The sequence below is a fragment of the Oncorhynchus tshawytscha genome, linkage group LG11 (genome assembly GCF_018296145.1).
Source record: "Oncorhynchus tshawytscha isolate Ot180627B linkage group LG11, Otsh_v2.0, whole genome shotgun sequence".
Lineage (NCBI taxonomy): Eukaryota > Metazoa > Chordata > Actinopteri > Salmoniformes > Salmonidae > Oncorhynchus > Oncorhynchus tshawytscha.
Genome location: NC_056439.1, coordinates 44,708,581 through 44,721,398, shown reverse-complemented (window position 1 = coordinate 44,721,398; position 12,818 = coordinate 44,708,581). Strand labels below are relative to the sequence as shown.

The 12,818-nt window shown below is 42.7% G+C and overlaps 2 protein-coding genes across 3 annotated transcripts; one reads left to right on the top strand and one right to left on the bottom strand.

The window, feature by feature from the left end:
* Positions 1 to 1,544: 1,544 nt before the first annotated feature.
* zmpste24 (zinc metallopeptidase, STE24 homolog) lies at positions 1,545 to 6,452 on the bottom strand. 2 transcript variants are annotated; one of them, XM_024437730.2, is made up of 10 exons: positions 5,976 to 6,448; positions 4,948 to 5,094; positions 4,703 to 4,789; positions 4,490 to 4,606; positions 4,200 to 4,352; positions 3,905 to 4,046; positions 3,521 to 3,678; positions 3,052 to 3,156; positions 2,789 to 2,932; positions 1,545 to 1,973 (listed from the first exon to the last, which is right to left on the bottom strand). In XM_024437730.2, the coding sequence occupies exons 1-10, from the start codon at positions 6,078 to 6,080 to the stop codon at positions 1,749 to 1,751; spliced, it is 1,383 nt and encodes a 460-aa protein (XP_024293498.1). In that variant the 5' UTR covers positions 6,081 to 6,448; the 3' UTR covers positions 1,545 to 1,748. The 2 variants fall into 2 exon arrangements, with proteins under 2 accessions (XP_024293498.1, XP_024293499.1); XM_024437731.2 differs by lacking the exon at positions 4,200 to 4,352 and having other exon boundaries at positions 5,976 to 6,452.
* Positions 6,453 to 10,961: 4,509 nt separating this feature from the next.
* LOC112262343 (dynein light chain Tctex-type 1-like) lies at positions 10,962 to 12,366 on the top strand. Its single transcript, XM_024438015.2, has 5 exons — positions 10,962 to 11,199; positions 11,495 to 11,536; positions 11,645 to 11,768; positions 11,885 to 11,962; positions 12,090 to 12,366. Exons 1-5 carry the CDS (start codon positions 11,173 to 11,175, stop codon positions 12,158 to 12,160), a joined length of 342 nt encoding a protein of 113 aa, XP_024293783.1. The 5' UTR covers positions 10,962 to 11,172; the 3' UTR covers positions 12,161 to 12,366.
* Positions 12,367 to 12,818: the final 452 nt, after the last annotated feature.

Genomic DNA, 12,818 nt, shown 5'->3' with positions numbered 1-12,818 from the left:
CTCTCTGTTACAGTACGGCAAGCGGTACCGGAGCGCCAAGTCTAGGTCCAAGAGGCTTCTAAACAGTTTCTACCCCCAAGCCATAAGACTCCTAGACATCTAATCAAATGGCTCCCCAGACTATTTGCATTGTCCCCCCCTCTTACTCTGCATTGTTGGTTAAGGGCTTGTAAAGAAGCATTTCATGGTAACGTCTACACCTATTGTATTCGGCGCATGTGTCAAATACAATTTTATTTGACCACTCATGCCCTGTGGATAGGGGCATCGTCATCCTATGGGGGCATTGTCATGGTTTTTATACATGACCCTAAGCACGATGGGATGTTAATTGCTTAATTAACTTAGAAACCACACCAGTGTGGAAGCATGTGCTTTCAATATACTTTGTATCCCTAATTTCCTCAAGTGTTTCATTACTTTGGCAGTTACCTGTATAACTTCAACAACGATCCAGCTTAAGCATAGTCTTGACTAAATCTGAAATGGGGTGTATCTTTTAAAGTTCTAGTGTTCACACACACCTCTCATAATAAACAGTTGTAGATGGAGCCAATCGACCAGCAGGATATACTACTAATGATAAAATGATGGCCCATTCGCTGTACATCCTATTGACACTCCTGATATTTTTTTCTCAACCCCCCAAAATGGATTGGATAGGGATAGTTCCACTCCTAACTGGCCAGGGATAGTTCCACTCCTAACTGGCCAGGGATAGTTCCACGCCTAACTGGCCAGGGATAGTTCCACGCCTAACTGGCCAGGGATAGTTCCACGCCTAACTGGCCAGGGATAGTTCCACGCCTAACTGGCCAGGGATAGTTCCACGCCTAACTGGCCAGGGATAGTTCCACGCCTAACTGGCCAGGGATACATCCAGGTTCCACGCCTAACTGGCCAGGGATAGTTCCACGCCTAACTGGCCAGGGATAGTTCCACTCCTAACTGGCCAGGGATAGTTCCACCCCTACTGGCCAGGGATAGTTCCACCCCTACTGGCCAGGGATAGTTCCACCCCTACTGGCCAGGGATAGTTCCACCCCTACTGGCCAGGGATAGTTCCACCCCTACTGTACAACAAGGTTTTATGAGAAAACATTTGGAATTACAAATTCTTAGGGGAGTAAATAAAATTCAAATAAAACTTCAGTAAAAATGTAAACCTTGCTGAAATATGAGAAATCCTTGATCAATGTGACCTGTACTAGTGGCAAGTGCTTAAACTAAAAATGTTCAGGTAATTATTTATGCCTACAATGGTATTGCATGTTCATCTTTGCCTATGTTACGGACGTCACGCTGCTTGCTTAGTGAGTACAGGTTCCTCCCGATTCGGCTCGCACTGAGCTCGAACTCAGGACCTTTGCCTGGCTAACACACGTGACCGCTCTCCTTGACAACTTACCAACCGTTTGAGCTATTGGGAAAATGTATAAATCGATAGCTCCATCAGCAACATGTACCATAAGCTCACAGCTAGCTTGACATTCTTAACTACATTACACCTAGAATAAGCATAGCTGATAGATCTGGTCTCACACTAGATTTCTGAAAACTTCTGGTATTGTGCAAGTTTGAAACTGGGAAAAAAATTGAACCAAAAAAGGAACATAATGGCAAGGATAAAGGAGAACAAAAATAGGGAAACAGAGAGGAAAATAGGGGAGACTACATCAGAGTGCCAGAAGAGGCATGTGGAGACCCTTTGGGAGAGGCAGCGGGCGTGGCTCTCCTTTTGGGACTCGTCAGTCCTGCTTGGTGCTTCCCAGGGCCCGTAGGCGCTCCAGGAGGGGAGGGTGGGAGTAGTGCCACATGGAAAAGAGCCAGTCAGCCACAGGGAAGCCCAGGTTGTCTTTGTTGAGCTTGATGAGTGCAGAGCAGAGCTCCGAGGCTCGACCCATGCCCCGCGCAAAGGAGTCCGCCTGGAACTCAAACCTGCGGCTCAGGACAGTCAGACAGAAGGACAGGACCTGGAGGTAAGAATGGGAGAAATGTCAGTTTTCCTCAGCGGGCTGTAGCAGGTACTCATCTGCTAAATCGCCATCTCAAAAACACTTTCTGTTTAAGCGGAGTTAAGAAATATATTGTAGCTTTAGATGTATATTTCTTTGGCCAATATTTACTACTAGTACGCTCAAGGTATTTTCGCCAAACAAACACTGGACACAATGAGAATAGCTGCCACAGCACTTGTAGGGCCAACAGATAAGGCCTCCACTGAAGTGTATTAAGAGGTCACATATACACAGAGTGTACAAAACATTAAGAACACATGCTCTTTCCATGACAGACTGGCCAGGTGAAAGCAATAATCCCTTATTGATGTCACTTGTTAAATCCACATCAAAATCAGTGTAGATGAAGGGGAGGAGACAGGTTAAATTATTTTTAAGCCTTAAGACATGTATTGTGTCTTTGTGCCATTCAGAGGGTGTATGGGGAAGACAAAACACATAAATGCCTTTGAAAGGGGTACGGTAGTAGGTGCCAAATTTACCGGTATGAGTCAAGAACTGCAACGCTGCTGGGTTTTTCACTCAACAATTTCCTGTGTGTATCAATGATCTACCACCCAAAGGATATTCAGCAAACTTGACAACTGTGCATTGGAGTCAACATGGGCCAGCATTCCTATGGAATGCTTTCGACACCTTGTAGAGCATGCCCTGACGAATTGAGTCTGTTCTGAAGACAGAAGGGGGATGCAACTGAGTATTAGGAAGATGGTCTTAATGTTTTGTCCACTCAAGTGTAAATGCATTGTTTAGGAGATGGAGTCACTCACCTCATTGTATGGGGAGAAGATGAACTGGAATATGATCATCAACCCAATCAAAGTGGGCTGGCTGTTATAGAAACCAAAGGCCATGAACAGCTCCTTCTGTCCAATTAGCACAGCAAAGAGGAAGAAGCACAGGAAGGAGTTCATCTGCAAGGACAGAGGCAGGGGAGAAAATTGTATCGATTACATTTCTGCATCAACATGAAAGTGGCCTATTGGTATAGAGGTGACGTGCAGATGCATATCAAGGGAATTCCCAAACAAACCTGACTGATTACTATGTTTTTCACAGTGTGGCCCAACTTCCAATGGCCCAGCTCGTGGCCCAACACCGCCAAGACCTCTGGATTGTTGCAGCCTTGCTTCTTGTTCTGAAAAAAAAAAACACACAAAAAAGTTAGAACATAACTGGTTTGATTTTTAAAAGAATTATGCATGAAATATTGACTACAACTTCTAGTACACCATGTTAAGTTTCTATGATAGGACCACCACAACAAATTAGATGTATAACATGAAAGTTGTTATGTGCTGGCAGTGCTCTAACCAAGACTACAGGAATGGTATGTATGGCCGAAGTGGTGCTCAGTAATACTGGAGACCTTTGAAGAAGAAGCTTGCTTCAGCAATAAATATTATTGAATGGAATCAAGTTGCCTTCCTGAATCTTTTTTCAATATTTTATATTTATAACATTTTGACACCCAGTTCTCTGCGTAACTGAGTAAGTCTGACCTTGAGCTTGGATTTGTCCTCGGTTAGTGTGTCAATCTCTGGCTCGCCGTCCTTGTTGAGGGGAGAGTAGTCCTCCAGCAGGGTGTCGAACAACACTATGCGCTTGTTCTTGAAGAACCCATAGAAGTAAGCGTTACTGTGAGAGGAACGCTTGGAACCTGGAAGAGTAGGTCAAAATGGATCATTACAATACAACTTTATAGTCCATAAGTAACAGCGAACATCGGAAAGGTGTTTCTGCTATGTTTTCAACCCCCACACAGTTGAGACGAACACAGGGTCAAGCTGCAGAGTAGCGCCCATTATCCCTTGCTCTCCTCTGATGTTAAACAATTATAGATACAGTCTAAGGTGTTACATCTTTGGGACAAAACAAGTTATTACCTTCTACAACATAGACCTTAGTGAGAGGGAAACTGATAGACTTCGACATGCTTTCAATCTCTTCCTTCAGCTCACCCTCTGGCAAAGGGGTGAACTTGTCAAATAGGGGCGCAATGTAGTCCGCATAGATGGTTACCAGAACCTAGGAGAGAGAAGGAACGACCAGAAAGAAAAACATTTGTAATCTATTAGGATATATTGGATATTAGTTAAGCTCCATTAATTCCTCCCCAGAGACTAAACAACTGTTGTTTGAATATTCCCATCCAGCCAGTTACGAGGTGAAAGGACTGACAAGCGAGACACCCAGTGTGAAGAGCCAGGCGTAGATGAAGAAGAAGTCTCCACCAATCTTGATGATGTAGAGGAGCAGTGAGGTCACAGGCAACAAGATACACTGGGTCACAATAAACTTCTTTACAGCATCCTTTAGGAAGAACCCCAGTGTCTGGAAGGAGGACCATCGACAACAACAAAAACAAATAAACAGTGTTACAAACCATGCCAGTGAAAAAAAAGTGTAATTGATTCAATCTAGGAAACTGTCTGTATAATAAGAATGTCCTCAGAGAGTTGACAGTCTACCTGCTGGTTGAAGCCATGCTTCTCCTCAATAACAAATGTGTTGTAGATACTCCAGGGAAGACCAGTGAATGCACTGAACAGGGTTGCTAGTATCAGAAACGAAAGAGACTGGAAGATCTAAAAGAAAAGACAGAGCCATGGAATGATTGAAGAAAATTGCCAAAACATTTGTAATACTGGACTGCCTATTTTAACCGTGGACCATGCACACACCTCATACTCTGGACCCAATCCAAAACGAGCAGTCACTGTCCCAGCAACTTTCCAAACGAAAGGGATTCCGCCAAACAGCAGGATCAGCTATGAGAGAACACAGCAGTGTTATATCGGGGGAAAAATGAAATTCCCTCTGTGTGGAGGTGATACTCTCTGTCAGCAGATAAATTGAGGTAGACAACTAGGTTGTAATATAGCAAAGTAGGTCCTAACAAATCAATGGATATTTTAGTTGTACCCACCGTCCCCTCAGTTTCTGAATACAGTCCAGACCAGAAACTGAAGTTGCTCTTGTCCAGTTGATAAAGGCGTGACTTCTCAAAGGTGTCTGTGTCCATGATCTTTCCCAACTCTTGTGGTACGTGCATGGTCAACCTGTATATTCTCCGCTGGGTGTTAGAAGAGACACTTAAACATGTTTTTATATTCAACTTAGCTAATCAAAAAAAGAACTGTCAATGTTACAGAATGATTAGTGGGACCTCGAGTTGCAGTAGGGCAATTCCATGTTTGTGGAATTACACCAAACAAAAACCATTGATTTCAAAGTTTAACAAACCATATAACTCTACTCACAATGAGTACTTTAAACAATTGACACAGTAAATTAAATAACATTTACTGGAAAAACTGCAGATGCAAAGTTTGGTAACAGAATTAAGGTAACATCTCCCTCAGTTTTATTATGTTACCAAACGTTGTATGTGCAAAGTTTATTCTGTAAAAAAAAAATTTAAAAAAATCTGTGGAAATTGTTAAAAGTAGTTCTTGTGGATAGAGTTGGATGGTTTGTTAAACTTTGAAATCAATGATTTTTGTTTCGATGTTTTATTTTATTTAACTAAGCAGTTAATTCTTATGACGGGCTACACCGGTCAAACCCGGCCGACGCTGGGCCAATTGTGTGCCGCCCTATGGGACTCCAAACCACGGCCGGCTGTGATACAGTGTGGATTCGAACCAGGGTGTCTGTAGTGACGCTTCAAGCACTGAGATGCAGTGGGTTAGATCGCTGCGCCACTAGCGAGCCCAGTTTAGAATACATTTTAGAGCGAAAAACCTGTCTCAGCGTAATTCTGTTACCATGGAATTACACAGTAAAGACGACGTCACTCCCGAAATCAGCTTTGTTCTTGGTAAAAATATTGTAGACAAACAATAATGAAAAGAGTCAGCATGCAGCTAGCTAGCAAGCATTGAAATGCACTAAAGAAAGCCTTCTTATTGACAAAGATGACCGTTACGAAATAAAGTAAAGTTCAACAATTACCTGTCTGTAGGCAAGGTAGGCCTCCCATAGATACACCGTCCATGAGAACACCAGAACAGCATAAAATATCTTATTTTCGATTGGTAGGTTAAGTATTGTTTCCATCTTTATTCTGGCCTTGGTCTCTATTTAAAGTTAGCAAGCTAACATGTGTTGCTAGTTGGACTCACTGGTTGAACAGCCGCCCGTTCACACGCCTTCCAGTCTTTATTCAGAAGATACAACTGTTTATATTTAAATAACTTAGTATGGTTTATATCCCCAGATTAAATTGACTAGCATTCACCGGTCCACTCAAAATGATAGCAAGCTCATTCACATCCAGTTTCCATTCATACTAAATGTTCTTCTTCGATAACGTTTAACGGCGGTTGCCATGCTAAATGTCAGTGCAGCAGTTAATTTTGTTCCCAGTGAAACTGAACCAGTCGTCTAAATAACTAAGGTTCCATGGTCACTGTATTATCTCTCAAAATATACTGAACAAAAATATAAACGCAACAATTTAAGTTGTTACAATTACAGTTCATATAAGGAAATCAGACCATTTAAATAAATTAGGCCCTAAGCTATGGATTTCACATGACTGGTCAGGGGTGCAGCCATGGGTGGGCCTGGGATATGCATATGCCCACCCACTTGGCAGCCAGGCCCAACCACTGGTGGGCCTTGGCCAGGCCCAGGCAAACATAATTAGTTTTTCCCCACTAAAGGGCTTTATTACAGACAGAAATACTCCTCAAAATGCATGTGTGTGTGTGTTTTGTGTGTGTGGGTGGGTGTGTGGGAGTGTCAGTGTAGTATGTGTGTGGTTAGAGTCCAGTGACTATACATCGAGCCTGTGCAAGAGAGTCAGTGCAAGAAATAAAAAATAAATTATAATAAAACAATAAAAATAGTCATTTGATTAACCGTTCAGCAGTCTTATGGCTTGGGTGTAGAAGCTGTTAAGAAGCCTTTTGGTTCCAGACTTGGCACTCCAGTACTGCTTGCTGTGCGGTAGCAGAGAGAACAGTCTATGGGTGGCTGGAGTCTTTGACAATTTTTAGGGCCTTCCTCTGACACCACCTGATATAGAGGTACTGGATGGCAGGAAGATCAGCCACAGTGATGTAATGGGCCGTACCCACTATCCTCTGTAGCGCCTTGCGGTCGAATGCCAAGTAGTTACCATACCAAGCGGTGATGCAACCACTCAGGATGCTCTCGATGGTACAGATGTATAACTTTTGAGGTCCCATGACCAATCTTTTCAGCCTCCTGAGGAGGAATAGGCATTGCCATGCCCTCTTCATTACTGTCTTGGTGTGTTTGGACCATGATAGGTCCTAAGTAATGTTGACACCAAGGAACTTGAAGCTCTCGACCCGCTCAACTACAGCCCCGTAGATGTGAATGGTGGCATGCTCGGCCCTCCTTTCCTGTAGTCCACGTTCAGCTCCTTTGTCTTGCTCACGTTGAGGGAGAGGTTGTTGCCCTGCACCACATTGCCAGACCTCTGACCTCCTCCCTATCGGCAGTGTCGTTGATCAGTCTAACGTAATGATGGTGTTGGAGTTGTGCGTGGCCACGCAGTCGTAGGTGAACAGGAAGGGATTAAGCACGCACCCCTGAGGTGCCCCCATGTTGAGGGTCAGTGTGGCGGATGTGTTGTTGCCTACCCTTACTACCTGAGGGAGGCCCTTCCGGAAGTCCAGGATCCAGTTGCAGAGGGAGATGTTCAGTCCCACGGTCCTTAGCATAGTGATGAGCTTGGAGGGCACTATGGTGTTGAACGCTAAGCTATAGTCAATGAACAGTATTCTCATGTAGGGGTACCTTTTGTTCAAGTGTGAAAGGGCAGTGTGGAGTGCAATAGACTGCGTCATCTGTGGATCTGTTGGGGCGGTATGCGAATTGGAGTGGGTCCAGGGTTTCTGAGATGATGGTGTTGATGTGAGCCATGACCAGCCTTTGAAATAATTTCAAGGCTACAGATGTAAGTGCTACGGGGAAGTAGTCAATTAGGCAGTTTACCTTAGCATTCTTGGGCAGAGGGACTATGGTGGTCTGCTTGAAACAGGATCAGGGAGTTGTTGAAAATGTCAGTGCAGGGCCTCCGAAGTGGCGCAGCGGTCTAAGGCACTGCATCGCATCACTACAGACCTGGGTTCGATCCCGGGCTATATCACAACCGGCCGTGATCGGGAGTCCCATAGGGCGGCACATAATTGGCCCAGCATCATCCAGGTTAGGGGATGATTTGGCCGGGTGGGCTTTACTTGGCTCATCGAGCTCTAGTGACTCCTTGTGGTGTGCTGGGCACCTGCAAGCTGTCATCAGTTGAACAGTCTTTCCTCCGACAGGTTTAACGGGCGGGTGTTAAGAAGTGCGGTTTGGTGGATCATGTTTCAGAGGACACATGACTTGACCTTTGCCTCCCGAGCTCGTTAGGGAGTTGCAGCAATGAGACAAGATCCTAACTGGGGAGAAAAAGGGGGTCAAATACAACAACAAAAAATATCATACTTGCCAGCTGAGTATGTGTCCTGGTAATCCATCAGGCCCTGCAGCCTTATGAATGTTAACGTGGTTAAAGGTCTTACTCACATCGGCTACAGAGACCGTGATCAGACAGTCATTCGGAATTACTGGTGCTCTCATGCATGGTTCAGGGTTGGTTGCTTCAAAGCGAGTATAGAAGACATTTAGCTGGTCTGGTAGACTCGCATCACTGGGCAGCCCGTGGCTGGGTTTCCCTTTGTGATCTGTGATATTTTGCAAGCCCTGCCACATCTGAGCAGAGCCAGAGCCAGTGCTGAAGGATTCAATCTTAGTCTTGTATTGACGATTGCCTGTTTGATGGTTCGTCGGTGGGCTTAGCTGGATTTCTGATGAGTCCGGATTTGTGTTCCACTCCTTGAAAGCAGCACCTCTAGCCTCTAGCTCAGTGCGGATGTTGCCTGTAATCCATGGCTTCCTGTTGGGATATGTACGTACAGTCAATGTGGGGACGACATTGTCGAGGCACTTATTAATGAAGCCAGTGACTGATGTTGTATACCCCTCAACGCCATTGGATGAATCTCTGAGTATATTCCAGTCTGTGCTAGCGAAACAGTCCTCATAATAATGAGTGACATGTTTATATGTTTGTCAGATTTTTTCCCTGTATGCATTGCTGTACCTTTTTTGGTACTGTACATGTGTATATACAACTCATGGGGAGGGCGGCAAAAGTGTATTATTAAAGCAACTAATGGCGTTGTGATGACATTTTATCTTCTTACTTTACACATGCTAATAAATACATTTATATAAATATATATATAATAATACCATGAATGTAAAATGACTGAAAACAAAGTCATTTGGAAAGTAACATGATTATGAGCTTGATAAACCAAGTCAACTGAGTAGGTAAACCTATTTTGGATTTATTCCATGCTATGAACATTACAGATAATCAGTAATAATCTCCTGTGGGAATCCATTGATTTCAAGCAATTAGAGATGTATCCGATGTATTTGTTGTAGTACGGCTGTATGACCGATTACTTAGCCCTTTTAAGTGGTTCCTATCATTTTGTTAGTCCAAGAATGAAAGAGATAGCAGAGATATTATTGAAAGAAAATATATTTAGAAAGTGTTTTCTCATGCCAATGAAATGCTGTATACACATAGGTATCCTGCAGTCTAAACTGCAGGGTCAATGAAATAACCATTTAAATTTCTCCTTTGGAGTAGAGTCCATGTTATCTTTATGACCTATGCAGCACTCTCCCAGTGTGAAGAGCTGTTGGCGTGTACAGAGCCCTTGGTCTGGAGAATGTGTTGAGAGCAGTGTGGGGAGGAACAAGATGGGGAGGTTCGATGTGAACCATGTTTCATCAAGGTTCTCTTCATAGCAGTCACTTTCAATTCTAGCCGCTTGACTTTGATCAGCAGAGGGCTTTGCTGTCTTTTACTGGACCTTCGCTGCTCCATCTTCTCCCCTGAGTTCTTCCAGCTAGCTGGACATTTGGTCACCCAAGTCCAGGCAGCCTTAATGAAAACGTTGAGAATGTAATACATCAGTAGCCTATAAAAGGATAATTACATTTTAAATTAACACATAACTATTAATGGACAAAACATGAACATGGGATAATGAGTGGCTGAATCAAATATTTGGTTACAGAAAAAGAGTTTGTGGCCTCCTTTCATGATCATTTGACTGCTAAATCATTCAATAATGGTAATTCATTTTGATTAAACATAGCATCAAGCTGCTTGAAGTAGTCAACTGCCACTCTGATGGTGGTGGTGATGCCCACTGGGCACACACTGGTTGAATCAATGTTGTTTCCACGTCATTTCAAGGAAATTCCGTTGAACCAACCGCTGAATAGACATTGAATTGTCTTCTGTGCTGTGGGTGATGATGATGGTTGAGACAGAAGTTAGGACCACACTTACCTGTGAAGCAAGTTCTATTCTGTCCAAGTAGATATAACACAGGTAGGAGAGAGCAGCCACAAATAAAGCTGTGAAGCATTTCCATCCTTCAAAGACAGTCTGCGGCGCCGGGACAACCATATTGAAAGTTGCATGTCTGAATCTGTTGCTACCAGTGAAGCCTGTCGTTAATGCACAACGTATCCTTGACCACTCAGATGATTGGGGTTCAGCTCCTTCAATCCAATCCATTTCAATCAATGTTTTGACATTTTAAATGGCTAGATGGATGAAATGCACTGATAAAACGTGTTGTGGCGAAATTGAATTTCCCACAAATTGGTTGACATTCTAGCATCTAAAATGAGATTCTAGTAATTCTATAGCATGACTTCACAAACGCTGCAGATAATTATGACAGGGCCTTATTAGGCGTCTTTCTCCACAACATTCCATCCATTATTTCCATTGAATGTGTTTTTCTTAACATCATGTCCACACATTTGTGCTTAAGGCCTTTGTTATCCAGAAATAAATGGAAATATCTGACATCTTAAAACGTCCCCTGAATATTCGGATATGGCGTAGACATAAAAGAAAGAAATGGGTATTGAAAATAAAATCCAACTGACACTATAGGCGGAAATAATAGCCTAAACTTGAAACCAAATAATCTCAGAATTTCTGTTGCACAGATTCAGGTCCCCGTGATTTGACGTTGACATATTTGTTTGGAGGTCCCTATAGCAACCATCTAAAACGTTCGTACGCCACAGGACCATGGACGAATTTCAATTATCTGAAGAGGTAGGTTTAAAGAAAAAACGCGACATTAAATTATCTTCGGGAAACATTTGGAGTTCTTTCCCGGCCTATATTGTTGCATTGTATCTTTTTTTGTTGTTGCATTGTATCACATTTCCTACATTATGTTGCTGTGACGTTATGTCTATTATTTGAGCGGGCCAGATAAATTGACCTCTAAAATCCGGTGGCTATATACTGTATGTGGGAAATAAAACAAGAGACAAAAACACCAAATGTCGTGCTGCAAATGTTACTTTCCTAGCTAGAAAAAATGATATTTTCACTCCCTTTTCAGACAGCATTTGTCGTTGATGATATAACTACAATCATAAAAGATGTAAGTATTTGCGCAATTGGTGATATTACTACAATCATAAAATGTATTTGCAGTTTCCTAAACAAGTGGTGATTGACATGTCAGTGTTAACGAAAATAAATACTTAAGACTGTGGAGACAACTATTGGAAGCAGTGCCTATCAACAAAATCGAATTAACCAATGGACATCCAGTGTGGTGGAAACAAGTCTGAATCAACTGTCCAAACTAGGAAAACCCTTTAAATACATAGGTAACCCTTCTTGTTATGTTGTGTACAGTACATTTGTAAAATGTAAAAGTATGGCAATGAAAGGACCCAACAAAATCAAGTAATGATTTACGCATCTTTACTGTGTTCATCATTAGTGACTTGCATCATACTGCAGAAAAATGGAGCAGGCCTGCACACTGCCAGCTCTTGCTTCTGGGACAACACTATGGACAGTAAGCAACAATGTTTTGCAGACAGTGTCTACAAAGCAAAGTAACAGCAGAGGCCCACAATGGTTTTTCATAATCTGTAGAATGTTGGAATGGGAACTATCACAATCTGTGTTTGTTTCTCTTCCAGGAAGCTGTACGGTGAGATGGGAGAACAAAACCACGTACTGTATAGTCTGTGTCTTTGGGTTGGCTGTCTGACTTGAACAACCACCATCTTCTATCTTCCCCTGTTTTGTAATCAGACATTTTCCCAACCCCAGTGAAACCAGTCTAATAAATGTAGCCCTTGGTTTTGAACACAACTGGTCAATCATTGAATACACCCGTCTTATTGCTTATCACGTTAAGCGGTTTAGCTAAGTTCAACAATCTGCAATAAACAGTTAAAAAGACATTGAAATTATTTTTTCTCCTTTCTTCCCAAATGATGACTGCACATTACTGCAAACTGATCATTGCAGATTTAAAATCACTGAATAATGAACAGTTTAATACCACTTATATGCCTTTTTACAAATATACCTTAAAAGATAGTCTCAGCGATATGACGTAGATGCAGAAAATAAACAGCATAGTGGGTCAATTTACACATCAACTAAGAGCATTGACGTGTAAGGCTCAACTTCTCCCTTGTTTTGGTCCTGTTCCTACCACACTAACCAGTGTTTGTGCATCTGAAAACATAGTTGAAATAGTCACTTAAGAACAAATTCTTATTTACAATGACGGCCTACCCCGGACAACCCTGGGCCAATTGTGCGCCGCCCTATGGGACTCCCAATCACGGCTGGATGCGATACAGCCTGGATTCAAACCAGGGACTGTAGTGACACCTCTTACACGGAGATGCGACTTA

Coding starts and splice junctions, on each gene's coding strand:
- zmpste24 (XM_024437730.2), bottom strand. CDS start 6,080: ATGGAAACAATACTTAACCTACCAATCGAAAATAAGATATTTTATGCT. Junction 5,095..5,975: donor CCTACCTTGCCTACAGACAG/GTAATTGTTGAA, acceptor TCTAACACCCAG/CGGAGAATATACAGGTTGAC. Junction 4,607..4,702: donor GATTGGGTCCAGAGTATGAG/GTGTGTGCATGG, acceptor CTTTTCTTTTAG/ATCTTCCAGTCTCTTTCGTT.
- LOC112262343 (XM_024438015.2), top strand. CDS start 11,173: ATGGACGAATTTCAATTATCTGAAGAG. Junction 11,200..11,494: donor AATTTCAATTATCTGAAGAG/GTAGGTTTAAAG, acceptor CTCCCTTTTCAG/ACAGCATTTGTCGTTGATGA. Junction 11,769..11,884: donor AAAACCCTTTAAATACATAG/GTAACCCTTCTT, acceptor GTTCATCATTAG/TGACTTGCATCATACTGCAG.